This window comes from Lepisosteus platostomus, chromosome 23, assembly GCF_059453375.1.
Source record: "Lepisosteus platostomus isolate fLepPlt1 chromosome 23, fLepPlt1.hap1, whole genome shotgun sequence".
Lineage (NCBI taxonomy): Eukaryota > Metazoa > Chordata > Actinopteri > Semionotiformes > Lepisosteidae > Lepisosteus > Lepisosteus platostomus.
In genome coordinates, this window is record NC_142633.1 from 10,048,879 (window position 1) to 10,076,076 (window position 27,198).

Sequence of the window (27,198 nt, forward strand, 5' to 3'; positions counted from 1 at the left end):
AAAGGCTATGTGAGACAACCCTGAATGGTACTGAGAAAGCTTTCAGGAGTGTTGTCAATGCAGTCTTGCAGTCTTGCCAGGGACTCAGCTAACTGGCGTGCCTTTGGATTATACAGGATAATACAGCACTGCCAAGGTAGGAATTCAGCTGACGGTTGCTGGATATTTTTCCTCAAAGTTGTGTCACAGTAAACTCTTCCCTCCTCTAAACACACATATAAAGGCCTCACACTTAGACCATAAAGGCCCCACATGATTAATGGGTTCCGTAACTGGGGAAGCTGTAAAACGTGACACTAATTTTTGTATTCCTGTGTCTGCCCTTTCTCTTCCTGACAACCAGGGACCTGGCTGGCTCTCAAATTCCCTCCTCTTTTTGCAGGCAGGACTCCCTGGGGAGCCAGATAAGAGCTGACAGCTCAGTAATAACGTATGCAAATGAGGAGTGGGGTGAGGGTGGGGTGGGATGCAAATGTTAAAGCACAATGGCGAAGTGATTAAACGCACTTCAGTCTGTTTTATCTCTCAGCCTGGCTCATACTGGAAACGGGATTTCAAAGGGCGAATTAGGGCTGCAAGCATTTTGCCAGCAGTGGGAGGAGAGACTCGTTCCTGTTGATTGGCTTTTCCTACTGCCTGCGTTTCCTTCACGACCTGATCCTTGGCCCCTCGGCATAGAGAGCTAGGCTTTACAGTCCCATCCCTGCTTTCTTGCTTTTACAGCCTAGTTGAGATCTGTTGTCTGTTTTCCAAATTTGCTCACTCCAAAGAAAAAGGAAAAACTAATGCTAAAAACGTTTCCCTTACAATAACACATTTCACTGACGTTGGAGGGGGCGATAAGTTTGTAACCAGAACATTCAAGGATTTGTATTCCTCACTTGTTTCGATGTAAGGAAAGGGGGGGCTGTGATCTGAATTTGATTTATTTTTCATATGAACCATTCTGATTAAAGCATGTTAGTATGTGTGTGGTATTGACATGCAATGTCAACGCCGCAGTGAAGGTTAGAAATGAAGGTCTGCCATAGCTTCCTAACTATGAGAATCTATTGAAATAATCCTCAGGGACCTTTTTCATTCCTCATATGAATGCATTCCTTTGAAACAGCAGTAAACAGGGCCAACCAACTGGCTTTTATACTTTCAGGAAACTTCTGATTAGTGTTCTTAACCCTGTTTGTACAGAACAATAGCAAAACAAAACCTACATCACTCTGGGGAGAATTTGTTCTGAGTTCTCTTTTTGAGATTAGTGTTTTAAACAAAAAAAAAGTGTGTTCTGTTGTATTAAAAGTTGTCTTTTGGTGTTATAGATTATGTACTTGGATTAGATTTCAATTTTTTGGTTTGGTTCTTGTATGAAGATTTGATTTTGTTTCGCAAATCATGGTTCCAAGGACTTTGTTTATATGCTTCTGCATTGATATTCAAGGTTGATGTTTCTAAGAATGTTTGAGAAAGCCTGCTAGGAACCAGTCTGTCCCCATACCTACTGTACACAGTGGGAGCTGTCTAGGTTAGTAAATTAAGTTGTAAATGTAGGAAAGAGAATTTTTCATCTGCCTTTTTCACTTCACTTTTTAATATAGAATCAAGTCATATTACAGTATGTATACTAAAAACTCTGACACTCTATTAGTCCTTACAATAAAGGATATAAATCAACATGTGCTCCTACAGTTTTAAGTAAGGCGTCATTTACATTGGCAAGTTTATATGCTTATAAATGTTGCAGTAATCTTCCACATGTGAAGACATGGTGTGGTTCATGCACCATAGACCACACATCACCATTCCAAGTTATTGTTTTGTCATTAAAACCACTTGTGACCAGAATTCCCCCAGTGTAGGTGCATATCTGGCGAAATGCTTTGAAATGCATTGCAGTTTGGAGTGGGCTAAAGCTGGCTGAAGTATGTTCACTTATCCCTTGAAACGTTTTAGACACCAATGAGCTTGCAGTTTTGTTAATGAGAAACAAGACAATAAGCTTCAATTATTTGTAAACTGAAAGGGTCCCTGAGGTCAGACACTGTTACTGTGATGTAACCCTCTTGCAAAACCAGTGGGTCACACAGCTGGTTCTATAGTTGTTTTCCCTCTTGTGTGCTTAATTCCTGCTCGTGACACACCATGCATAGGGTCCCTGAGATTTGCTCCCTTTAAGCACTGATGTTGCTACCTGATTTGGAGTAGAAATGCAGAAGAGAAGAATGTAATAGGACAAATGCTGCGTCTTTTAAGATGTGGAGACATTTGGAAGGACCAACACAAATTCAATTTAATTTGTATTTAACTAGGCATACAGTATAAAGGGAAAAAAACTGTCAGAATTTAAAGGAAAAATAATTAGAAAATTATCAGTAAAATACTTCCTAGAATAGAGAATTTAGGACCAACCACCATAACCTTATCTGTCTCCTATCCCTGGAGATCCCAATAACACTTTAGCCGGTCTCAGGACAGCAAGAAGGAAAATAAATTGAGGGGTTTTGGGAGTTTATCTGGTTTTATCAGCCACTCATTTCAGAAAAAATATCATCCTACCCTTTTTTATTACCATATTTAGGAGACCTGTTTTTTGGGTGACATGTTAAATGTCCACTGCTCTTCAGACTCTGAAAACCCCATTTGTGGTTTATTTTTAAATAGGGCAGCTCATTGATGCATGAGGTTGTAGCACTGGTGATTTTGAGGTAGTTATAGGTGTGAAGTGCTTCAGTACATTGATGAAAAGTATAGTGTAGGCAGAAAGCATTCATTTAACTTGCTATGTTTAAATGGACAGACCCAATGATGCAGGCATTTTTCAAGACAGACAATCATCCACCTTTCAGCCAACCCCTGATCTCAGACTGACAGGGGTTCAGAGATCAAACAAGACATCCTTTCCCAGTTTCTCCACCCCACCTGAGTGGCCATTATCAGGGTGTCCAGTGAGCAGCATCTCGGCTTTTTAACAAGATGAGTCACTTGCTGCTACTCTACAGCAGACAGGCTCAGACAGACTGTGAATTAGCTTTGAGAGGGTTAGACTTTGAAATAGGGGACACAAACAGCTATGTTAGCCATATACAGTATGTACTTCACACTGCAACTGAGGGATGTGCAGCATCATATAAGGCCAAGTGTTTCTGCTTTTGCTCGCACATTCATCATGTAATTACTGAAAGTTAATAATGCTACAGAAGAAGCTAAACAAATACCTTCTGAAATCATTTCCACAAATTCAAATATGTCTTTCAAGATTCAACATTAACAATGCAAACACAAAAAACAAAAGCTAGGGTTCTGGGACTTATTTTTCTTTTTGTACTATAATTTGTTTTTCAGCCTCCACAGTTTGACTAACTATCATAATTCAAAGCCAGAAAATGCTGAACACTAAAATATTTTTCTTTGTTTTTGGAGGAATTACTACATAGTTCTAAGTGTGACTAGGGCATGAAGCTGTTTTATGGTTGAAAAGAAAAAAAGGAACAGAAAGCAAACAAGGTGTGTATTTACTTTAAATAAATAGAAGACACTATACAGATGGTAATAAACCACCAGACAACCTAATCTATTTTTCTCCATCTTCTCACCTTCCTTTAATACTTAATTTAGAAACATGAAACAAGAGGCTTGCTCCCATCAAATCTTCGGAAGCAGATCTGCTGGTCTCCCTCTGGAAGCCATTATTGGAGCTTTGATTTTGCAACTGCGAGAGCTCAGAGATAGCGATAATCATAATGGAACAAATCGCATCCATGTTAATTGACATTTGCAAATAAGAATAAAATTGAACTTTCACACTATCATAATATACTTCCATTGATATCTACAGTGTCAATTGATCTTCTGAGTATGTGTGAATTGTGTGTGGGGGCAGTACTGGAGGAAGTTAAATAAAAACAAAGCTTCATAGTCTACATAATTAATCTGTTTTCAGTCACTTTTTGCTGCTGGGCACTTTAACTCTCAGGACCTTGGACGCTGCAGTTGTGAGTTTTTGCTGCATGAATAGGGAAGAGAATCTCATGGATTTTGGGTTTCATTTTACTTGACAGTACTAATACTGTATGTGGTTATATTTTGTGATTCTTTTCTTACATGAAAGTGGAGAATGTGGTTGAAAATGAGGAGAAAGACATGGATAGCAAATGGATAATGCATGATGAATTGATAATTCTTAAGTCTTAAGCAGGTAATACTTAGGTAATACTTAAAGGGCCAGACCTAATCAGCAGAAACCATGTGGGACTTGGATTTCTCAAAGAATAACAGGGGGATTCTCCAAACTTGTCTTTATGCTGAATGAGTCAGTTCATAATTTGGAACCAGCTAATCATAATATTGTAATATTGGAAACTCCGTGGTAGGCACAGCCTCCAAAGAAGAACATTGGCTGATATTTTTTTTACTTCTAGATTTAAAATTTTTATAAGTACTGGCCTTGAGGCATTTATGCTGAAACACAGTTTTAAAAACTATAACATAAAACCATCTTCACGTACTTATTTTTTCTCCAACTGACTGAATAATCACCCACAAAAACCCTAAATTGCTTTAAAATGTCAAGTAAATGTTTAAGACTGTGTATATTGGTGAGGGGCTGCAAACATTTTAAGGAACTTGACAGCCTCAAACACATCTAAGCTAAGAAAGAATCTTAAATCAATAGGGGTGTGAGAATTAAACAGATTAAAAACACATAGCTTCTGGACCTCTGAAACATAGATGAATTTAACTTCTTCATCCACAGAGAATGTAATTGGAAACTGCAGTTCTTGTTTTTATCAAGGCCTGATGACCGAAAATATGTGAACCAAGGCCAATTTAAGCAATATTTTTTCATGATAATTTCAACCTACAGACAGAAAAACATGGGACTGAAGTGCAAGGACTGCCATGTTTCTGAAACAGCAAATTCTTCACTTTTACAACAAAATGTACCAATACAATGGAAGTAAATTTCAGATTCTTTGTTTGATGTTTACTCCTTTTCTTTAAAATTTAATAATAATAAACTGTATTTTATATAGTGCCTTTAAAGGAGGCTTCTCAAAGCACTTAAACTATAGGCAATTCAACAACCACTTGAAGCAACCAGTTGAGGACAGTGAAGTGTTAATTCATCATGAAGTCATTGTGTTTCTGACATTTAATTGACATAGATGATTTTATTTCAAATTAAGTGCATGATTTGTAAAACTACTTATAAAATCCAGCAGTTTACTTTTCTGTGTGCAGAATATGGACATAACAATAGGCCATACCCCCCATTACACTAAAGCTTTTTTGCTGTAGTTCTGTCACTAAAAGATGTAGAAGTATGAATGGGAGCTGGAAAACTACCTGTGCTTGATGTACAAAAATTATGTCATTCTCATTACGAATAATAATAAGTATTTTTCTAATACTTTAACCAGACGAAAGGTAGTTCGCAGGGTTATGAAAAGTAGCATTATGAAACGCTTCCTGTTAATTTGTAACGTGGCTTTTTGAGTCATATTACTGTGAATTAAAAACATAATGGAATGTTGAAACAGCACATTATAGCTGTGCAATTCAAGCAGGCAATTAATGAGACCACACCAACTACTACCGCTGTAAAAATCCATCAATACTCCCATTCATCACAGCAAACGATAAGTAATGTTTCAGTCAATGGGCTTGTGAAAAAGCTGATCCGTTATAAAAAGAATATTTATTCAAACCTTGCTTAAAAAGATTCAGCATTCATGGTCATATTAATGCCAACCACAATGACAGATAATCAACTGGCGTGAAGTTTATTTTGACATTACTCGCCATTCATTTCAACTGTACACGCAGCATCAATAAGCAATTAACAAGTTGGCAAACAAAACACTGCAGTTATTTCATTATTTTGGGATGTCCATGCATGTTTTTGTAGATATCTAATAGGTTTAGCTGCAAAAGGAAAATCGTGGTCCAGTTTTCCTTATTTTTTCTGTTTTATTATATATATTTATCTGAATTTATCCCTAACACCATATTTCAGAATCTGTTCTGCTTTACTGTTACTTCAACATTTGAGGAAAGGTTGAATCCGAATCAGTGGGGGAAGTATTTAAGAGATTAAGACTGCCTGGCTTCTGAGCATTGTGCCACTGTAAAACTTGAAATAACTTTCCCCAGTTACTAAGCTGTTTTCTTTTTTGTTATAATGTTAGTATGCTAAACAACAAACTAAGGAGACACAGCAATGGCGATACACAAGAAGAAGCACAATTGGTTAAATCGTAAAAGCCCGCTGGTCCGGTGGCTTGGGTAAAAGGCCAGAAGCTGACATATACAATAACACAAGATCTTCCACTTCATTGTGTGTTAATCCTGAACAAGTTACTTAACCTCCCTGTGCCCCTTCCTTTGGATGAGACAGGCCTGTTATAAGACTCTGCAGCTGTAGCTGTCAATGCTCAATTCACATCCTCATCTCTGCAAGTCACTTTAGATAAAAGGCTCTCCTAAATGACTAATTATTATTAAAAAATGAAACAGCGGGATTATGCAGATGAATGTCTTTTTTGATGTGTTGCACTAGGCTGATGTGAAAGCAGCTGCTTACGCTGAGAAAGAGGCTGTTCCCCTCTTTTTTTTTCCCTCCTTCATAGTTCCAACTCTGCTTGACAGTGCTGCCTAAAGCCTAGAGCACTCTCATGGGTTCCTGTTGTGAGTAGGAACAGAAGCGTTCTTGTTTGTTTCTCAGAGTATGGCAGTGGGCAGTACATTTAGTGGTGGGAAAGGAAGAGGGAAAGGGAGGGCAGGCTTTATGTAAAACCTTTCTCTGAGTATTATAAATACAGCACACTGTCAACAAGTCTTGCTTTCCAATAAAAAAAGCCATGTGAAACTTAAAATACTAAAGAACATAGAAGCCATCACAAGGGAATAGAGTAATACTATCAATACATATGTGTTTCACTACGCACCAAAAGGTAGGCCTCTGTTTTGATGTCAGCTGCTTCAGACATTGACAGTCATTCACAATGCACTGGCAGGTGGCTGAATATCCACTTTCTCTTAACCTCATTCTGTTTTCGCATGACCTCCACACATAGTATCCTGCCCGCAAACAGGCCTCTGCTAAAGCTTGCTTCACACTGACTAAATAATCCTTGGTTGTCACACTTTAGAAGTACGGCTTTCCTCTAAATTCACTACTGCACTCTCACACACTGCAGGTCAGGCTTTACGTCAGTAGTGCAGGAAGGGCATTAGATTACTACTTTATACATTTTTCATGTGTGCTTTGTAGGTATTTGTGCTAATGAATGTAGAGATAATTTATAATCATTTATATTGCTTTAGAACAAAAATACAATGTTTTGGAATCTATGCTTTGGAAATAAAAAACAGCAAATAGAATGACTTGATTTTGGTTTGTGTCATCTGGTTTTCTTCTTTAAAAATACAAATGCATACAGTATGTAAGGTTCATATAAAGTTGATTGCTCTACTAAAACAAAAGTATTTTGAAAAGTGCACTCTGCAGCAATGAGATCTGCACTTCTAAATTGGACCATAGACAATGACAGGACACACTGGGTCAGAGTGGGGACCAACCACTTTGATCTATAATGGCTTGTGCAGATACAAGAGATGGACGTTCCCTGAGGCATATACTATCTTTGCCCACATGTGCGTGAAATGATACCATTTATGTTTGCTGTAAGTTGTATTGCAACCCAATGCACAGTTTTCACAGCACAGTTATTTGAGCAGGCCAGATAATTTTACAAGCATGTCATGTGAACACACAACATGATTTCTCGGCAATGTAATGCAAAGTTAAACAGAAAACTAGTTCAGTGACCGAGTGCATGAAGGTAAAGTGCTGTTTTCTTGTTGAGATGCACTGAAGTTATCTGTGTGTTGTACTAATGCTTCTGTCTCCCCCTGCAGCACCCCCTCTCTCAATCTCAGTGGTGGCAGCAGACACTCCGGCACCTTTCAGTCGATATCAGGCCCAGAACTTCACTCTGGTCTGCATCGTGTCTGGAGGAAAGCCTGCACCTACTGTAAGTGCTCTTCCCAACAAGAGAACAGCATCACTTATTATTCCTAAGCAGTTTTATGTATTTTATTGATTGTGATCTATTCACTGGCACCAAAGAGACTTCAGTCTTCTAACTATTGTACATGTAGTCCATTTTCAGAGAAAGTTGCAGCTAGAATCTTAATTATTTCTTAATGAACAGATTATTGTTTGGCACTCTCGTTTTGAAATTTTGTCCATTTTATTTAATGAGCAATAGCTATAAATGCATATTCATTTGTCAGCTTTTTTTCATGCTTTTTGAACCCAGTTCATCCTAGCATATAATGATAACTGTATAATAACCAAGAGAGTGCCAATATTTTAACCTCTGAATTTATTAGTAATTTTTTAGGGCAGCGGGAGAGGGGAGGGTGACACTCGATGGCCTTCATTGTAAAATTTCATTGCTGTTTCTCACCAGCTCAAAGTCACTATTCATTAGCTGCTGAAGTAATGCAGTGTGTTTAGAATCAATCTCTCCTGCATTACTCAAGCAATTGAGAGCTCAGGTGGAGCCCACTGCAAAGTGAAGCCAACTGTGACCTTCCTGCCTGTGGCAGAGTCCATCGACCCTCAAGGAGGACCCATATCATGATTGGCAGTGCAGTTACAATCGTAGTCCTAAAAATGGTCGCAGAGATGACATTTCTATCGCTGCCTTTTTTTTGAGTACTTGAGTGCTTAATTTAGTACTTTGTGGCCAGCAGCCATATCAACTCTGCAACTCACAACTGGCAACCCACTGAAGCTCAGCAGGTGTGAGCCTGGTCAGTACCTGCATGAGAGACCTACTGGGAAAAACTAAACTTGCTGCTGGAAGAGGTGTCAGTGGGGCCAGCAGGGGGCGCTCACCCTGCAGTCCATGTGGGTCCTAATATCCCAGTATAGTGACGGGGACCCTATACTGTAAACAGGTGCTGTCCTTCGGATGAGACGTAAAACCGAGGTCCTGACTCTCTGTGGTCATTAAAAATCCCAGGGCGTTTCTCGAAAAGAGTAGGGGTGTAGCCCCTGTGTCCTGGCCAAAATTTCCCATTGGCCCTTACAAATCATGGCCTCCTAATAATCTCCATCTATGAACTGGCTTCATTACTCTGATCTCCTCCCCACTGAGAGCTGATGTGTGGGGAGCGTTCTGGCGCACTATGGCTGCGGTTGCATCATCCAGGTGGGGCTGCACACTGGTGGGGGTGGAGGGGATCCCCATTACCTGTAAAGTGCTTTGAGTTGAGTATCCAGAAAAGCACTATATAAGTATTAGAAATTATAATTATTATTATTAGCTTTAATGGAAGAAAAAGCATCCAGGCACTGTCATCACCCTGAGAATGCAGGGCTTAATTAAGCATTAGGTGATTACTGTATAGGAACTGGGTTGTGATTTGATACAGAGATGTCTATGAGACTACAGACACCTGTTTTTGAGTTCCATCCTTGTGAAAACTCTAAACACATGGTAAATTTTCAGATTTACCATTTTTACTTTTACAAACCAGTTCAATAAACATCAGGAGGATTTCCTCATCTTACCATATTTTATGGGAGCTAAATGAGCTTCACCTTGCTTTGACTGGGCTTTACTGAGCCATGATTTACTGTCATGCATTTTGATTAGTTTTTGTATCTGAAAGCTTTTTAATTAAATCTGTCTTCCGACATCACTTGTCTCTATCCTTGCAAATGTCTCAACTTGTTCTCAATCCCACACAGTGCATGTATTTATGTATCCAGTGTTACATTTGTTCAATAAAGCTCACATCAAATATCCTATTAGTTCATGTCCAAAGACCTGCATATAGTTTGACACATTGTTACATTTGACAGAACGCATGAAATTTGTCTCTTTTGAATTCAGTCCAGAAACTAAGCACACCTCTTTCTCGCTCAAACAGATATCAGGAACTCAATTTTTATGTTATAGAAAACCTTTTCATAGTGAGTGCCGTCTCTGTAGCACCTTTACAACAACATAACAATAGGGTACAGTAAGGGCAGATGGAAGCTATGATTTATATAGAAAGCAAAGCCAAGTTCTCACCAGGCTTACAAACCATATGACATTTAAAGCTAACAAAACATTCAAGGATACAACACATAACATTTTAAGGCCAAGCATGAAGAAATTCCCATGAAGAAATATTAAATATTATGGAAAGGATGGCAAATATCATACAGCTGTACTGCATTTTGTGAAAAGGCCCTCTGAAAATGCCCACCAGTGCTCCAATAAACAAATTTGTCACCCATTTGTGTTTCTCACAACTAATGACTCTTCCTCTGAGAATTCATCACACTGCTAGAATTATCCTGCAGAATGCAGAACTAGGGCAGAAATACAAATAAGCAAAACAAATGCCTGACAGTCTCTATTGTCTGCTTCAATACCAACGTCAATTCATTTTCTAATCCTGTTAGTGTTTTTTTTTTCTCAGGTGTAATTTCAAGTGAATGGTTGGGTGTAAAAAGTAAATGTGAAAGTGTGAGTGATTTGTGCAGCTTGAAGCCCGTAACACAGAGCAGCTAGTCTGATTTAATTAGCCCAAGTTTCAGTGCTAATGTTAATGCATGCCATCTCACTCAAGATACAGCACTATTGCCCCTCACTGAGAGAAGCTAATGATTTATTCTGATTTTTAGAGCTTTAACACTGACTAATTGGGATGCAGTACATTGAACACAGATGAAAGAATAAAAGTATCTCTTTTCTGGAGAGTAATTAAGAAGGCATTTGCAAGGACAAAATATTTATGCTTTCATGGATTTATACATTCAGGCAGCATGGTGGCACAATGGTAAGGATTGCTGCCTTACAGCTCTGGGACCTGGGTTCAGCCCCAGATCAGGATGCTATCCACATGGAGTTTGTATATTCTCCCCATGCTCAATTGGTACAGATTCCTGAATTTAATATGATTCTTACATTTAGCTTGGAAAATATATTGGCAAAGTAAACATGAAGCAAGGTTTTGAACATCGACATGGAAAAGAGGGCAGATCAGACGACAGAAATGGAAATGAAAGTGCAAAAACTTTCTGTCTGAACACTTGCAGAAGCTTACTGGCACAAAGAGATTTGGTTTTGTCACAGAAACTACACAGCAATACTATGAAAACAGATCCAGTTTTTAATTCCTTCTAAAGACCGCATGTGGAGGCTTTCAGATATGAAAGTTAATAGCAAACAAGCAGTCAGGATAAGTCCACTTGCATGCATGCCTATTCATTAACCTTTTTTCATGTTTTATTTTTTATTTTTCTTGGGGGTATTTTAGGTTACCTTACCCAAAGAAAAAGCAGGGAAAACACAAGCTTAAAATGCCTCGCTGTCCCTTTAAAATGGAGCAGTTTACTCCATTTTAAAGTGTGCGTGATTTTAATGAAATTAAGTACTGCAAAAGGGAGTAAGTTAAAAAAAGCACTAAGAAAATTTCCATTTTTGCCATTCTGTAGCAATGCTTCCTGTAGCAAGTGCACAGTGGTTAAGGCAAAAGCAGTGTCTTTCTATAAATGAGAAACGAAATATTCAAGCCCAGGATAAACTAAAAGCAGGGGATACATAAGGCAATGCTCCTTGAATGCAAACGAAGGTTTCCCTCCAACCAGACCTGAGTTTAGTAATTTCAGCCTGTCACACTCCACAGTGAAGGCTAACTTACACATAATTAGACGTTTTCTTTACCAAAGAAAACCAAACAAGCAAGGAACATTTCTGAAGAGCACCAACAAGAAATTCTGAATCACTTTTTGATCAAATCCCTTGTGACTAGGAAAGGATACTTTGAGTAGAGAGGTTAAATCTGCCGGTTATACTGCAGTATTCTGGCAGAGGGTTATGTAGGTATGTTATTTGATTTTAAAGCATTTGTGAAAAAATGAAGTTATTTTTGTATTTGCTGCAATAGTAAGCAGAGGGGACATTAAAAAGAATAGAGAAAGGCTGTGCACTTTCTTACATTATGCTGTTTAAGAATTTGACTGAATATCCATGCAATAGGAATATTTGCTTTATTATGAATATCCATACAATATGGCTGGTTTCATGCTCTACGTTTCATTAAAACAAAATTGTAGGCAGACAAGTATCATTAAGACTGATAAATGATCAGACTTTATTTAATGTTTATAACAGACTCAACGAAATCCTTCTTTTTCAAACACTCTTCTTTTATTTCCATGAACAAAAGCTGGGATATGTTAATATTTAATAGAGCATCACAGCGGTACAGAGGTTGGCATTGCTGCCTTGCAGCACTGAGAATGTGGGTTTAATCCCATATCTAGGGTGCAATAAACATGACGTTTGGGGAGCTTATAAAATTGCACAAAAATGCTACAGTGCCTTTTCATTTAAATTCTGTTCACCTATAGTAGTTGCATTAAATTAATTACTCAGTCATACTTTTGTTTGGGTCGTATTTATAATGATCTATAAACTATTAACTTTATGCCATCATTCTATAACATTGAAAATATATATTAACATTTTATTAATGATATTATAAACATATGATGTGATGCTCAGACTATAATCAAGAATAGGGATTGTTACTAATATGCAGCTCATGTACCGTAGAGGTTGGATATCAGCGCTTTCAAGTCATTTTGTTAATAGTTCATGAATATATTTAATTTGTAAAGTATTTATAAACAATATTTTCCCCAGCTAACCTAAAATATTAGCCAGCAACTATCATTTTCAACAATTTTTGTTGCTCAAAATTACATTTATGACAAAAAATATCATTCCTGATTACTGTAGTACAGTATTCTATTTATCATAGTATCCTTTTGTTGTTTAACGATATTATTGTATATATCATTTGTATTAAGTTATTATTTAGCAGATTTAGAGGAGACCTTTCAATGTTAAAACAGCAAATAAATATGGAACTGCAGTACAGTGGTTCTCAGCCAGGTAATTTAGACCCTTGAGGGTCTAATATTTTTGGTTCCTATTTTAAACAGTATGTAAGATCGATACTCTCACACAGTGATTCTCTCATCAACACCATTTATAGAGGATCAGTTAATCTGCAATTCTGCTTTAATGTAATTGTTAATATGCTTCTGAACTCATAACTAGAAGGTTGTGGGTTAAAATCCTAAGTAAAAGGCTGTTATATTCTTGAGCAAGGTAATTCACCTAAACTGTTGGAATAAAATCACTTGCTGTATAAATGTGGACTTATGTAAGTTTATTTGGATAAAAGTGTCAGCCCTATAAATAAATGGTAGTAACACATAGTGATTTCTTCAAATCGATGTCCCCAGACCACAAACAAAACCTTGTTAACCCTTTCTATAGGTTTTCTGTAGTAGACTGTGTGTAAAAAGAACAACCCTTTTCTGTTTGAATGTTTCCTCTGTTTAAAGTTGCTTTCTAGAATGAACAGCATCAAGTGCCTCTGGCCTTGAAAATGTTGAAGGCTGTGGCAGAGAAGAGGTAATAAAGGAAATACCGCTCCACCTGCTGGTCTGTAGTCATTAATACAGGACATTGAATCTGCAAATTAATCCAGTCAGGCTGCAGTTTGAAAACAGGAACAACGATGTTATTTCTGCCTCAGTGGAAATATTTCTGTAATAAAGCTAAAACCAGAATTGCCCTAAGCTTTTAGATTCATCCCAGAATTTATTCATTTTTCTGTTCTTCCTTGTTTCTTTTAAAAAGTAGCCTATAGCCACTTGGAAGTCATTTCTCATGACAGACAAGAAAGAAAATATAAATGAATCTAGGGGTTCATGTTGTATTCTTTTGGAATAAATGTCAAAGAAATGTCAGTTTCTGGCATGTTGCCTCCATCCTCACATTAAACCTTTAGCGTGCATGTATTAATGATGAGCAGACGTGTTCTTAAAAGAGGTGGTGTTTTGGTTTTCCAAACTGAAGATCTTTCGATAGCTCACTGGGGAAAACTGGGGAAATGACAGGATTTGTTTTAAAGATGCCAGGAGGGACTGTTTGCTGCTTAGGAAATGTTACTTGCAGGTCAGAGATAAATTGGGATATGAGATTGGAAAGGATCACTATCAGTGAATATTGGAAGATAACATCCCTGACCTTGTGCTGACTCTACTCTGGGCAGAGCTCATCTCCGTCAAACACCTCTAGGTTAATAATAAATGGTTCCATTTGTATAGTGGTTTTCATCCCTTCAGTGAGAGAGAAGTGTTCACAGCATGCCTCCACAGCTAAGACATGCACATTAATTGGCGGTACTGTTAAAAGCAGAATAGATAAAAACACAAGAATGTAGCAGAAGTCTCATTTGGTTGAGGCAGACATTAACACCAGTGTTCTTACATAAAAACTGAACAGCTTTGTGACCTACCAAGAAGTGTGTCGTTTGAAATCTTTGGTTTGGGGAATGAAGAAAAAGAAAGAATGTATTATTTTTTCGTTCTGCTTACCTCTGTGTCTGCTGTACTGTTTATACAGGATGGGTTTGAAACTTGTTCTTTTTCAATCACATCCCTGTGTTCTTGAAAATCTGACTGAAAAGTTCAAATGCCCTTTAAAAATTGTCATTCCCACAAAAATAGTTTATGTGAATTTGGCTGCCTCTAAAACTGGAAGAATTAAATGACACAATGTACACGATAAGAACATCATTTCTTTCACTTCTCTGTGCAGTCAGACATAGCTGATATGCTTTATAGAATACGTGTGGTTAGAATAATAACACAGCAAATTCACTATTGATGGAAACCAGACCGCTGCTTTTGTATGAAGACTCTAAACAACTCACAGAGCTGAATACATATTTTTATATATTTACAGATTCAGCTTTAAGTATATAATTGAAAAACCTGTTTAGAATAACTTAACCATTTACTTTTAGTTCTCTGCTTTTAGACATAGAATCAGAGTGTCTTTTTGCTTTAACTTATTATTGCAAACCCTGGGCTCCCAACTGGCTCAAAGTTGCAATCTCAACTGTAGTAATTTTTAGGCGTCTTATTTCCAAGCAAACTACAACGATTTTATTTAGCAAACACGTCGCAAAGCCAGTGTCAATTCAATGATTGTCATGATTATGGTCTAAGGACATGTTTTTTGTTTTTTTAAATGTGATAGGTTCAAAGTAATGTATTGTAGTAAAATTATTTTCAAGTTCATATTGTACCTTCAATAAAAACTTAAATGCTTCAACTGAGAGGGTCATCTAATGGATCCTGACCAGGTCTAGTGCAAGTGATCACATTACTCCTATCCTGGAGTCCTTGCACTGGCTTCCTGTCAAATTCTGTGTGGACTTTAAAATCCTCATGTTCACCTATAAGGCTCTGCATGGCTTAGCACCTCAATACCTGTCTGAACTATTATTGCCTTACTCCCCACCTCGCAACCTTCGCTCTTTTAATTCTGGTCTCCTTACTGTCCCCCAAGCCCATCTACATTGTATGGGTGACAGGGCCTTCTCCTGTTATGCCCCAAAGCTCTGGAACTCTCCGCCCAAGGATATCAGAGAGTCACCTTCTCTAAAGTCCTTCAAATCCAGACTCAAAACCTTCTTCTTTAGAAGAGCCTTTACTTAACTGGTTCCATTCTTCACCCCTCTGCTTTTCCTGGTACCACCATCCACGGTCTCCTCTATATATTGTTTTATCTTGTGTTTTCCTTTTTATTGTTGTTCTCGTTCTGTAAAGCACTTTGAGAAACCACCTTTAAAGATGCTATATAAAATAAAGTTTATTATTAATATTATAAATGGTACTAGTAATTGTGAAAGGTGTGTGTGTGGGGTGATTATAAGAAATTCTGATATGGCTAAATTCAAATTCTCACATTTAATTGCTTAATTTCTGAGAAATATTACCAAATATCTCAATGTTAGCTTGGGACTCGCTCATTTAACAAAATCTGTCATTTTAGGCTGGAAGTTAGAGACGTGGATGAAACAATGTAATCATATTATCTCCTAAGCTCAGTTTCTGAAATGGATTCCTGCCCCTCTGCTCTCTCCCTCTCCAGGTGTACTTCAAGAGGGATGGGGAGCTGATCGAAGTGATTCCCTACATCCAGCCTACAGCTGGGGGAGAGGGGGGCGCAGCAGGGCTGAAGGACTCCCGACCCCCCAGGCCCCTGATCAGCCGGGAGCTGGACGACACCAAAATGCAGAAGTCCCTCTCCCTCCTGGATCTGGACGGCAGGTCAGCCCGGCTCTTCACAGAGAACCCTCTGCGGGGACATACCCAGGGCGCCCCCGGATTCGAGCCCAGCCCCGCCACCGAGATCATACCGGAGACCGTGGTGAGCCGCGAGTTCCCGCGCTGGGTTCAGAGCTCAGATCCGCTCTACTACTTCCGTCACGTGCACATCCCTCTCAACGATGGGACTGTGGAGGTGCGGGCCATGATCACGTGGACTCTCAACCCCCAGCTGGACAACGACGCCCTGTTCAGCTGTGAGGTCAAGCACCCTGCCCTCTCCATGCCCATGCAGGCTGAGATCACACTAGGTGAGTCTGCTCTGATCCTCTTCCTCCCTGTGACCTTCACTCATCTGTTCCTTTCTACATCCTCCATTTATATCTGTGCATAGGCAAGGACTTTATTGATGTATTTATTGAATTCACATTTGGTCAATTTGATTCACTGAACTTATCTTTTTGACTGATTTGATTGATTGATTTAATTTATGTGGCTGGTGCTTTTATCCAAAGTAAGTAAACGAAGATGAATGTGATAAACAGCAAAGTTCTGGATTTTGCATAATACGATCGGAGGAACAAGTGAGGGAAGAATAATAGAAATCCAGCTCGGTATGCACTGCAAAGTGATGTTGTGGCAGTGTGGACCAGTAAATACATGCCAGATAGGATAGATAATAGGAACAAGTGCAGCAAACCTCTTTAATTTGTTCATTTTTCATTTTCTTCCTTTCTTCATTTTTCCTGTATCCCTTTCTCCTTCTCCTCCAAACGTTAAAAATCACGACAGATTTTCTTTGTCTTGAGGTGGGAGATTTACATTTAATAGCAAAGAATAAGAGTGATTCATACAAAATTAAATTTCTGGCAGTTCTAAAACATTCATAAAATTAAACTAAATACGAAAAGAAATGTATATTCCAAAAATAGCTACTTGATTACTTTGTCTCAAGGCAAAAAAAGGTCTTGAATTTCACCAGGGATAGAAAACGGTAGTAGAGAATATATCCTACTGTCTCCATCTTCTGGCTTGTTTTTGTTCAGACTCCTAGACATGCAGAAGTTGCTTTCTTGATCAGAAGAAATTGTTTTAAAATTCCCATCTAATAACCACAGTTTTCAATTGAAATCCATTGGCAGGCCAAGCGTACAATTAACAGAGTAAGTACTGTATGCATGTATGTACTGTATGCAGTATAAATAGGTAGATAGATCAATTGCTAAGAGAAAATAGAAAATAAAATACCTTTTTAATTTAATAACCAGCAAATCTCTTTTGAATTTAAATAAAAGAAAAATTCAGATTGGGGCTTAACACAACATAATCCTTCATTTCAGCGAGCTGTCACACTGCTGAACAATTAGGACCTGTCCATAAGAAGTGCACGGCAGCCTTTTTCCCATAAAGGTGGGGAAAATGTACTTGTCAATTTTCAGCACTTAGGAGGAATTTGCATGAATTGGATTAATGGAAACATGGTACCCATGTTTCAGAATTTCTAAATAAAATGTATTCTAGTCTCTGGGTTGCTAGTTCAGCATGTCTATAGAACTCCTTCCAGAGCACAGAGGATGAGAAAGTTCTACTGCAAAAATCAAAATGCTCTTTGGTAGGTCAAGACACATACTTGATCACTTTGGCACAATTTGCACTTTGCAATGGTAACATGCTTATAACATGTCTCGGAATTAAATGATTAGTCTTTTTTGTCTTTCACACATTTCAAAGAATCCAAGCGAATGACCGTTTGATTGCAAATCTTTCTTAACCTGTTGTTACAAAGCCCGTTTTATTGTTAATATCTGGGGAAATTTTGCTGAGGCTGCACAAGGTTCATTGCAACTAGTCTCTTAGATTCCCCTCTGCAAAACAGACAGTGCAGCAAAATAAGCCGACAAACTCCCAAGCTGAGGGATAAGAAGACGTGTCAAAAGAATGGAATCAATTTAATCTTGAAACAAGGAAACCCTCCAGGGACATTTCATTATCACCTCAACTTGAAACATACACCAGCCAATAAAGGCGTGTGACTGGGAATTGCCAGAGATTGATTAAAGAGCCACTTTTGTCATTCATGGAGCACATATTAAGTAAGTTTTGTCTAGGATTCTTATGGTTCAAGAATGTTGTGTATGAAGATGGAGAATAGAATACTAGCTCTGCTAAGAAATGGTTTTGGAACCTCCATTATAATTGTTCTGAAACTTTTTTTATATCAAAATCAAACCATTTTAATCAAAATCAGTGTTTTATATACATATAAGGGTTTATATTTACCCATACAATGATGCAGAAACAAAATAATAAGAATCATAGAATGTGAAATAAGGGAACCAACTAGTGTACTTGCCACAATTAAGAGAGTAATCAGTTATCAAGATAATTAGGTAACAAGTTAACAAGAATAGAGTCTGGGCAGTTTTGCCATGTACAGTATAATGCTCAGAAAGCACATGAGAGGTTACAAATCCATTTCTAAACATTTAAATTCCACCCATCCACCATTAGACAGATAGTCTAATATTCAAGGCTAAGGTGAATCTATGCAGAACTGGTCATTCTGGCAAATTTTTTTTAAAAAAGAGCAACCCGAAAATCACCCGGGAATTCACAAAGAGCCCCAGAGTGACATCTAAGGCCTCTCTGCAGGCCTCTCTCACTGCAGCTAACATTAGTGTTCATGCCTCATCCTCCAGGAAAAGACTAAATTGGAGTGGTTTTCATGGGAAGATAGCCAGGAATAAATCATTTCTCTTTCAAAAGAACATTGCCACCAATCTCATGTGTACCAATGAGCACCTACTGTAGAATACCTTCCAGTACATGACTAAATGAAGAATGCTCTCTGCACAGACAAGTCAAGATGAGACACAAAACATTTTGATTGGTGAAAACTAAACACTACCTTCCAACAGGAGAACCTCATCTCAACCATCATTATGGGGGTATTATGTTGGGGCAGCTTTGCTGTCTATGGATCTAGATGGCTTGTCACTATTGATAGAAGCACGTCAGTGAACCTAAACGCGCAAACATCTCTACAACACAGTGGCTGAAGATGAAGAAATTAGCATTTTGGATTGACCACTCAGGACAAAGTCAAAGTCCTGACCTAAACCCCATTGAAATGTTATGCTAGGACCAAGAGTAAGCTGTTCATGAAAGGCAGCCCTCAAATGGGTGCTCCAGTTTCCTCTCTCAGGAACAAGACATACTGGGTTCCCTTTCACTCTGGATTAGATGTGTTAATCAGGTTATTTTAATCTTTTATTAAGACTTGCATTAAGATCTTATCACTTTTTAATTATAAAATATACGTTTAACGATACGTATATCACAAATCTTTTATAGGCACGGAGTTGTACAGTAGTTGCATGGAGAAAAGCACTGATGAGTAAAAAACTGTCCTCTCCGTTTCAATATCTGTATATATTCCAGTTAGTGGAGACCATCAGTGGTTTCGTATGATGAGAATCATAATGAAATCTTGATCACAGTATAAACAAAAGTGCTGCCGCAAAACATATAATCAGTCATCCATTCAGTTCTTCACACATTTAACAAGTACTTTAGCATCTCTGTGCTGTACCCTTCAGAGTTTTGGAGTGACAAGCTGTGTGCTTCTGAATTCAGCATCAGAGTATCTTCAATTACAAAGGTTTGATATGTTTCTGCCAAACAATGACATCATCCTTTGATTCCTGAACAACACCTTCTTAGGGTAATCTGCTTCAAGGCAGGAGACTAAAAAAAAGAAACTAGTTTACAGAACAACCCAAAAACAGGGATTAGCTGCCTGTAGCCTGGCCTCTTGTTGGTCTGTTAGCCTCCAGGAATGGCTGCTTTATACACTGTGCCAGCCAGGGGACCTCTTTCTGGGCATTTGGCCCACACTGGAGGAAAGAGACTCTTTCGGACAGCACTTTCTTTCCTCGAGGCCCAGGTTTTGAACAGTGATGGACTATTTATCCATTCAGCTGTCACTGATACAGGAGATGCCTGAGGAATAACAAGGCAGCATATTCTAATTTTGCTACACAAAAATAAACGTGGTTTTCTACAAAATTATAGTTTGCTATGAAAATAAACACAGACATGTGAGCAGGTTCATATACTCTTACAGTAAGTGTTGGCCTTTTGAAAATGTTTAACCACATGTGTACTTACATTGCATTACAACAGCATACACCCCCTTCCAGTGATGTGCTGTTTTGTTCAATTACTCATGATGCACACACGTGTTTAAGTAAATATTTTTAATCAAAACACTAGTGCTCAAACTGAACACTTTTATTGTCCAAAGAAGTTAAAAGCAAAAGCAGCAAGGTAAATCAAAAGGTAAAATGTTTTGCAAAAAATGAGATGATTTAGAAGATGTTTTATTAGTTATGATTCCCTTGAATACAACTAAAACACCAAATAACATTATGAAATGTGCAAATAACATTCACAGCCATACAATTAATTGTAATGGTTCATAATGAGACCATTTCTACTGAAAGCTAAGAGTAGACCTCCAGATAGCGAGAATTAAGGTGAAAATGATGGAAGATAGGCAGCACGATGGCACAGTGGTTAGGATTGTGGCTTCACAACATTGGGGCCCTGGATCCAATTCTGGATCTGGAGTTCTCCCCGTGTTTGCATGGGTTTCCCCCTACAGTCCCACAGATATAATGGTAGATTAATTGGCTTCTGGAAAACCTGTCCCTGGTGTGAATGTGTCTGTGTGGTACACTCTTGTTGTTGGCTGGATTAGGCTCTGGCTCCCTCACAGCCCTAAATTGGAGAAGAGGTTAGAAAATAGATGTATGATAGAAGATGCCATTTGGGATCTGAGAGCTGACAAGGAATTTACGCAGATGCAGTGCAGTAATAGTGGACTTAGTACATTTATTTGAAATGTGTATTTTGCTATGTGTCTTTTATCATTATTATACAGTATTATGAATGTATCAGAATGGAGTGTTTAGCCTCATTCAGGTAAAGTGTTACCACTATATTCATACCAGTGTCACAGCAAGCAGAGCTCTTTGTCAGACAAAGGTTTTATAGTTAAGAAACACTACTTCTCACTTGTTAAGTGGGATTCTTCACACCTCTCACAGCCAGTGCACAACAGAAAAAAAAGAGAAAGAACACAGACTGGCTCAGTTTGATCTCATTTACTGTTTGGCTTTATTTCTTGAAGGATTGAAAATCATAATAAGTAGAAAGATGCCACTGAACAACACATCCATGGGTTTGCTGGTTCCAAGTGATGGGAGATTAAAATTAGATCTTAAACTTGTATCTGATTGGTTGGCCTAGAAACAGCTGGGTAGGAAAACCCAGCTGGTTCTTGTTTTTGTTTTCATGGGAGCACAGAACTGTGATGATTGAAGATCCATAGCTTTCATTTGTATGCACTGGCTCTTATTTTCACAAAGTAGGTATTAATAAAACAAAACACCCAAGAGCTTAGCTGCCACGTTTCCCTTAAACATTAACATTTTAAGAAACCATTCACATAGCTTTGGAAAGTTGAATAGATTAAACTTACACAGGGTGGTATGACTACAGAATTGCTTTCTTTAATGGGGGTTTCATTGAATATTCTGCGGAAGGAATAAAATTGTTATGTGCTTATATTGGTGGAAAATGTATATTTGTAGTTATCACATGTTTTAAATTACCCCTTTACTTTTATAACACCACCTGTTGGTAATATGCTACTGAAATGAAGGCTGATAAGCATAACTTTAAATGAAGCTGCCTTATAGTATGCTGAGAGCTCTTCTGTTTTAAAAGGTTTTTTTTTCAAATGACCCAAAGCACTAATTTCTTCTTACCGTGCTCATATAAATGCTGCAGAATTCAGCTTTATTGTTTTCTACCTTGTTACTATAATACAGTGTGATTAGTTGTTGAATTTGGAAAATATGCATATCCTCTTTTTAACTGGAACTCGCTTAAGTCATTTCGTTTGCAAAGAGTAGTGCTTCAATGAGTCTTAATTTCAAGAGGCAAAAATAATACTATATTGGGTTTTTTGGTGTGTGTATACTGTATGTTGCCATAACAACAACATAGCTGTTCATAGCATATCTAATTGGATTCTATTGACTAGACTTAGATTATACCATGATTTACTAAGAGACATGAGTAAATCATTATATTTTAATGTAGCATAACATGTTAAATAAGGATAAAATGTAGTTAAATCATTGTGAAAGGGAAATTATCACACTATAATCAAATTAAGATATATTTACCACTTCAAACTTTCATGAGAGACAGTTCTTACATCTATCTTACAACCTTTATCAATCACTGTATATCTAGATAAACTGTCATAGATTTATAAGAGCATTATCTTGATGTATTTGTCCATTTCTGAGCAATCAATGCATTCAAAGGCAGAGAGGAAAGGTTAATGAACGGCGGTTCCTAAGTCTCATCTTCATGGAAATCGTTTCAAAATCTCATTCAGTTTGAAGTACCCAACCACACCTGCATGTTTCTGGGCAGTGAGAAAAGGATGGAGGACATTTAGAATTACCTAAAACACAAAGGACAACATGCGGTTTCTACACACCCAAGTTTAAAATTACACTCTCCTGTAAAGCTTCCTAGCTTCATATTATATCAGGATATCTAGTTGAAAGCTGAAAATATGCAAATATGAAGAAAATACAATGGAAACTATATAAAATAGGTCAATCAGGTGGTAATGTCTTATTCCAAATATTTTGAAAAACATTTTGCAAATTAGGAAATGATAAAGTTTCTGTGAATATTACTATATTGGTTTGATGGGCTAATAAATTCAAATTTTAAAAAGACAAAAAGGTTTAAGGGAGATCGATCTGCTCAACTTTGCTATAGACTATTATTGTTCTCTGAAAGCATGTTTTAAATTTTAAGAAGAATTTGTCAAAAAAAATGTTTTTGTGCAAAATTTCACTAGTTTTCTCAGGAGGTATAATTAGGATGAATAAAATGTTCTCCGTAATATTATTTCTTTCTTTCACTCTTTCAAATACTTGAGGTAAGAAGTGTACAAATTCAATTACTTCAGTGTACAATTAAATCTTATAACATATCCTTTTAACACTTTCTGTGATTGGGTTTTTATAATGACATTTTTATAAAGATTAATTAATTATATCACATTACAGTTGGGTCATTTCTGATCCACAAAAAATCATCAGCAGTCATTCTTTTATTCCAGATCAATCCAGTGTAGGATTTTCCATGCTTATTTGTGCCTGGAGTCTGTTTTAAACCTAAGAATTTTATATACAGTGGTATATAAATATACATCTTATTAAGTAATTAAATAGATCTCAGCACTGGATTATGAAATCAATCTTTAATTGATTTTATATTTCTTGATATGACAAACAGTTATACTTTGACAATACCTCAAGCGTTTAATATTCGGGGATTTAAATGTGTTCTCCACTCAAGGACTGGAATGCACTTCATTTAAGCTATGTATATCTTCTGTACTTTTCGGAATTTATAAACAGTGAATTTTTGAATAATTAAACTTCACCTTCACAGTTCTCATTTTTATACTCCAGGGTTATATTTTATTCATTTAGGGAATGGGGAAAATTTCATCTCGATACACAGACACTTTGAAAACTACATGCATGCATTTTGTGTGTGTTAAGTAATTAAATGCCCATCTTTCCTCTGGTCTGTTACCTCACTTTCTGTATCCAATTATCTTCATAAGAATCGACTCTCTCTAATTCAAATTAATTTGCCAGAACATCTTAACTACCTCTTGCTAGGATAAATTAGCATTCAACAAATATTGCATATGTATCATTGACAATTAAGTAACTAAGTTAAAAATGTATTGTACCTTATAAAATCAGTGAATTTCTCAGATGTGGTCTGTACATAAATTTGCCTCAGCACATTTCCACAAGTTGGATGCTTTACATAATTTACAGACCCTGACATTTAAACTAGAGTTTGGTGTCTATCTGTTCATCCATATATCCATTGTTCTGCCAATCTATCCTTTCTGTTATAAGTAACATTTTTCTTTAACATAAGCTTGTCCAGAAAGCTGTTTTTTTTTACTTGGAACTTTCTAAAATATAGAAAATGCCATCTGGAAAACAGGGGCACAACTCTTTGGAGCATCCATGTCTGTTTTTTTTTTCATTTTAGCTGCTTTTTCTTCTCCTTGGTGCCAATTCTTCAATCTCCCTCCCACCTTTTACTCGCTATCCCTTTGTGTAGATGCTGTCAGCCTTGGTTCATAGAAAATACACCGATAATATAATTATAAAACAATACCATGCACTGACCTATATTTTACCATGCAGGCACACTCCGATTGGCACAAGCCTCTCTTTGTCCAGCCAAGCTTAAATAAACATTTGATATGTTTTATTCATGTTGGGGCCGTTCTTTCTGAGGCAGAACTGCCCCACTGTCCCACTCCTGCTTTTCCTTCCAGTAAAATGGAAGGAGGTACATAATAAAACATTTGCATAGTCAGGCATGTTTTGTAAGAGGATTTGTTTACCGTGTCCTGTAATTCTCAAGGCCATTAAAAGGGAAAAATGCTCATTGTCACAAACAGTGTGGTACCAGCAAGTCAGTGAAGTGAACTGTTCCAGTAGCTTGATTTGTAGTGACTAACAAAATGCAAGTGAGGGTAGTGGCTGGGGATGTTCAACTTTTCAGACAGAAGAGGAAGAGCAATAAGTACTACTGTATATTGCACAGCATGCAGTAAAAGAAACCCTGACATTTTTGGTACGTCAGGAGATGATCATTTAACCCTGCCAAACAATTTCATTGCCAAGCTTCATTTCACAAAAGATAAGAAATTAATATTCTTTTCTTATCACAGAGTTCCCACTCTTTTCAGATGGTGCTATGTATCTTCTCCTATAATTAGTATCTAACCAATTTAGCTTCTCATCTCTCTGGTGTGATATAGTTAATGCTGCCCTTTGAGATAAATGGCATTTACGGGTGAGAGCCTTTCACCTTTAGCTGACAGTTAATTTATTAACTTCTGCATTTTTTGGCACAAGACAACGATGTTGCCACCCTGTTTATTCGCATCCTGCTAGAGCGTCTTGAATCTTTTCCACATGTGACTGAAACAGCTTTGAAATAGTTTTGAGTCTTATGTGTGAAACCAGGGACAATTTGTTGTTGTTAATACTGGTCAGTACTGTTTAGGAAAAACGTACAAAAAGATCAGTTTGTTGCCGTATGTTATGTTGATGGACCACTAGGTAGCACTCTTCCCTGTTGACCAGAATTCTCAGACTGATGTCCCAGTACAGTGACTGCATTGAAACTGCACTGTAGTAGGAGCTTTCCTTTGGATGAGATATTCAGGTCCTGACTATTTTGTCATTAAAGATCTCCATGATACTTTTTGAAAGAGTATGGGTGTTAACCACATTATCCTGGCTAAATTCCACATCTGGCCTACCTGAATTTGAATTTCTCCCTTACTTCAAATGATGTGATTTCTCACTTTTACCTCCAGATCTTTTGCTTATGAATGGTTGTCATGCTGATTACATAGATGTAATGATTTTAAAAAATCTCACTGTGGAAATTAGATGGGGATCACACTGCTATCTATAGTTGGCAAGATCATAGCATGAATTCTCCTGATCTCATTCTTCTATCTGCAGCACTTCTCCCATAATCCTAGTTTAACTATTAATCCTGAATTCAGACCCTCAGGAGGCTTGGCTATATTTTACAGCCCATTAATTACAGAAAAAATGTTGGGAGTAACACCAACCTCCAGTATATCCATTTCAAAATTTTACTATTAACTTTTAAGGCCCTACACAATAAATCCTGACAATACTTACCAACCCTCACTACTACCTACAGTATGCACCAAGCAGTACTTTAAACTCTGCTGAGGCACATCTGGCAGTTGTACCTTTTATAAGGTACAGTACGAACATCTCAGACTGCATGCTTTCAACCACCTTGCTACACAACTCTTCAATTCACAGCCTGTCAATCTGAGAAATTTAAACTCATTCACAGTTTAAGTCTAGCCTAAAGACTTACCTGTTTAAGTCAAGATCTTCATCAGTGTATGCCTTTTCTCCTTTGTCCACATTTAATATTTACATCTTTATTTCTGTTCAATGTTATTTGGTTGTTGTTGTTTTACTCTGTTAAAGTGCCCCAAACACTGTAGGTTTACACAGGCACAGAAATAAATCCTCGAAATGTTGGAATTCTTTTTTCTGCCCAGTAGCGAGATATAACAATATTATATATGTCTTCCTAATACAAATGTATATAGCCAATTAATGTGCAAAAGCTTAGACATAGCTTTGTATAATAACTTCATGTCGGGATTGTGAGGTATGCTAAATTGAAGGAGCTCAATCCTTTTGAACGTAGGAAAACCATAAGGCTACAGCAGTTTCAGTGTACCGTATAAATTTTTACAGGCAGGAAATTTAAAGCTTCATTATCCAGTGCTCGCTATTCAGAACTTAGCACCATGAAAGCTCTTCCTCTAGCGATACTTTGTCTGTGGATGTTATTATGCCTTTAGTTGGCTAATACGGTCTCAGCATTAAAGATTTCAGTTTAATCAAGCTGCCTGTTATTGTCTAGTACAAAAAAGAACGAGATTACTATTCATGTCTCACTCTGCATTCTCGGTAACTCTTCTGTCCTCTTCTCTCTTCTCCATGCTTTCTTCAGCTGCGCCCAAGGGTCCAAAACTCCTAATGAGCCCCACCCGTGCAAAGGTGGGGGACACAGTCCGTATCACTGTCCAAGGATTCCAGGTAGGATCAGCTGGGAATTGGGAATGTCCCATAGCGTAGGGCTGTGCTCACTTAGAGATAAACTCAGAAGGAGGAGTAAAGTTACGCCTGTAAGGGTAACCATAAGACTTTGGTGTTCATTCTTATGGTATATTCCTATGACCTTGATCTTAGTCAAAAGTGATGACTGATGAACCACATTTCGATGGACATGGG

General features: G+C 37.6%; 1 protein-coding gene across 1 annotated transcript in view; it reads left to right on the forward strand.

The window, feature by feature from the left end:
- LOC148642011 (immunoglobulin superfamily member 21-like) overlaps positions 1-27,198 on the forward strand; it is a 219,674-nt gene that overhangs the window by 185,645 nt on the left and 6,831 nt on the right. The window contains exons 5-7 of the mRNA XM_088616875.1: positions 7,915-8,030; positions 16,026-16,512; positions 26,918-27,003. Coding sequence (XP_088473001.1) covers positions 7,915-8,030; positions 16,026-16,512; positions 26,918-27,003 — 689 coding nt within the window. The remainder of the gene's footprint in view (positions 1-7,914; positions 8,031-16,025; positions 16,513-26,917; positions 27,004-27,198) is intronic.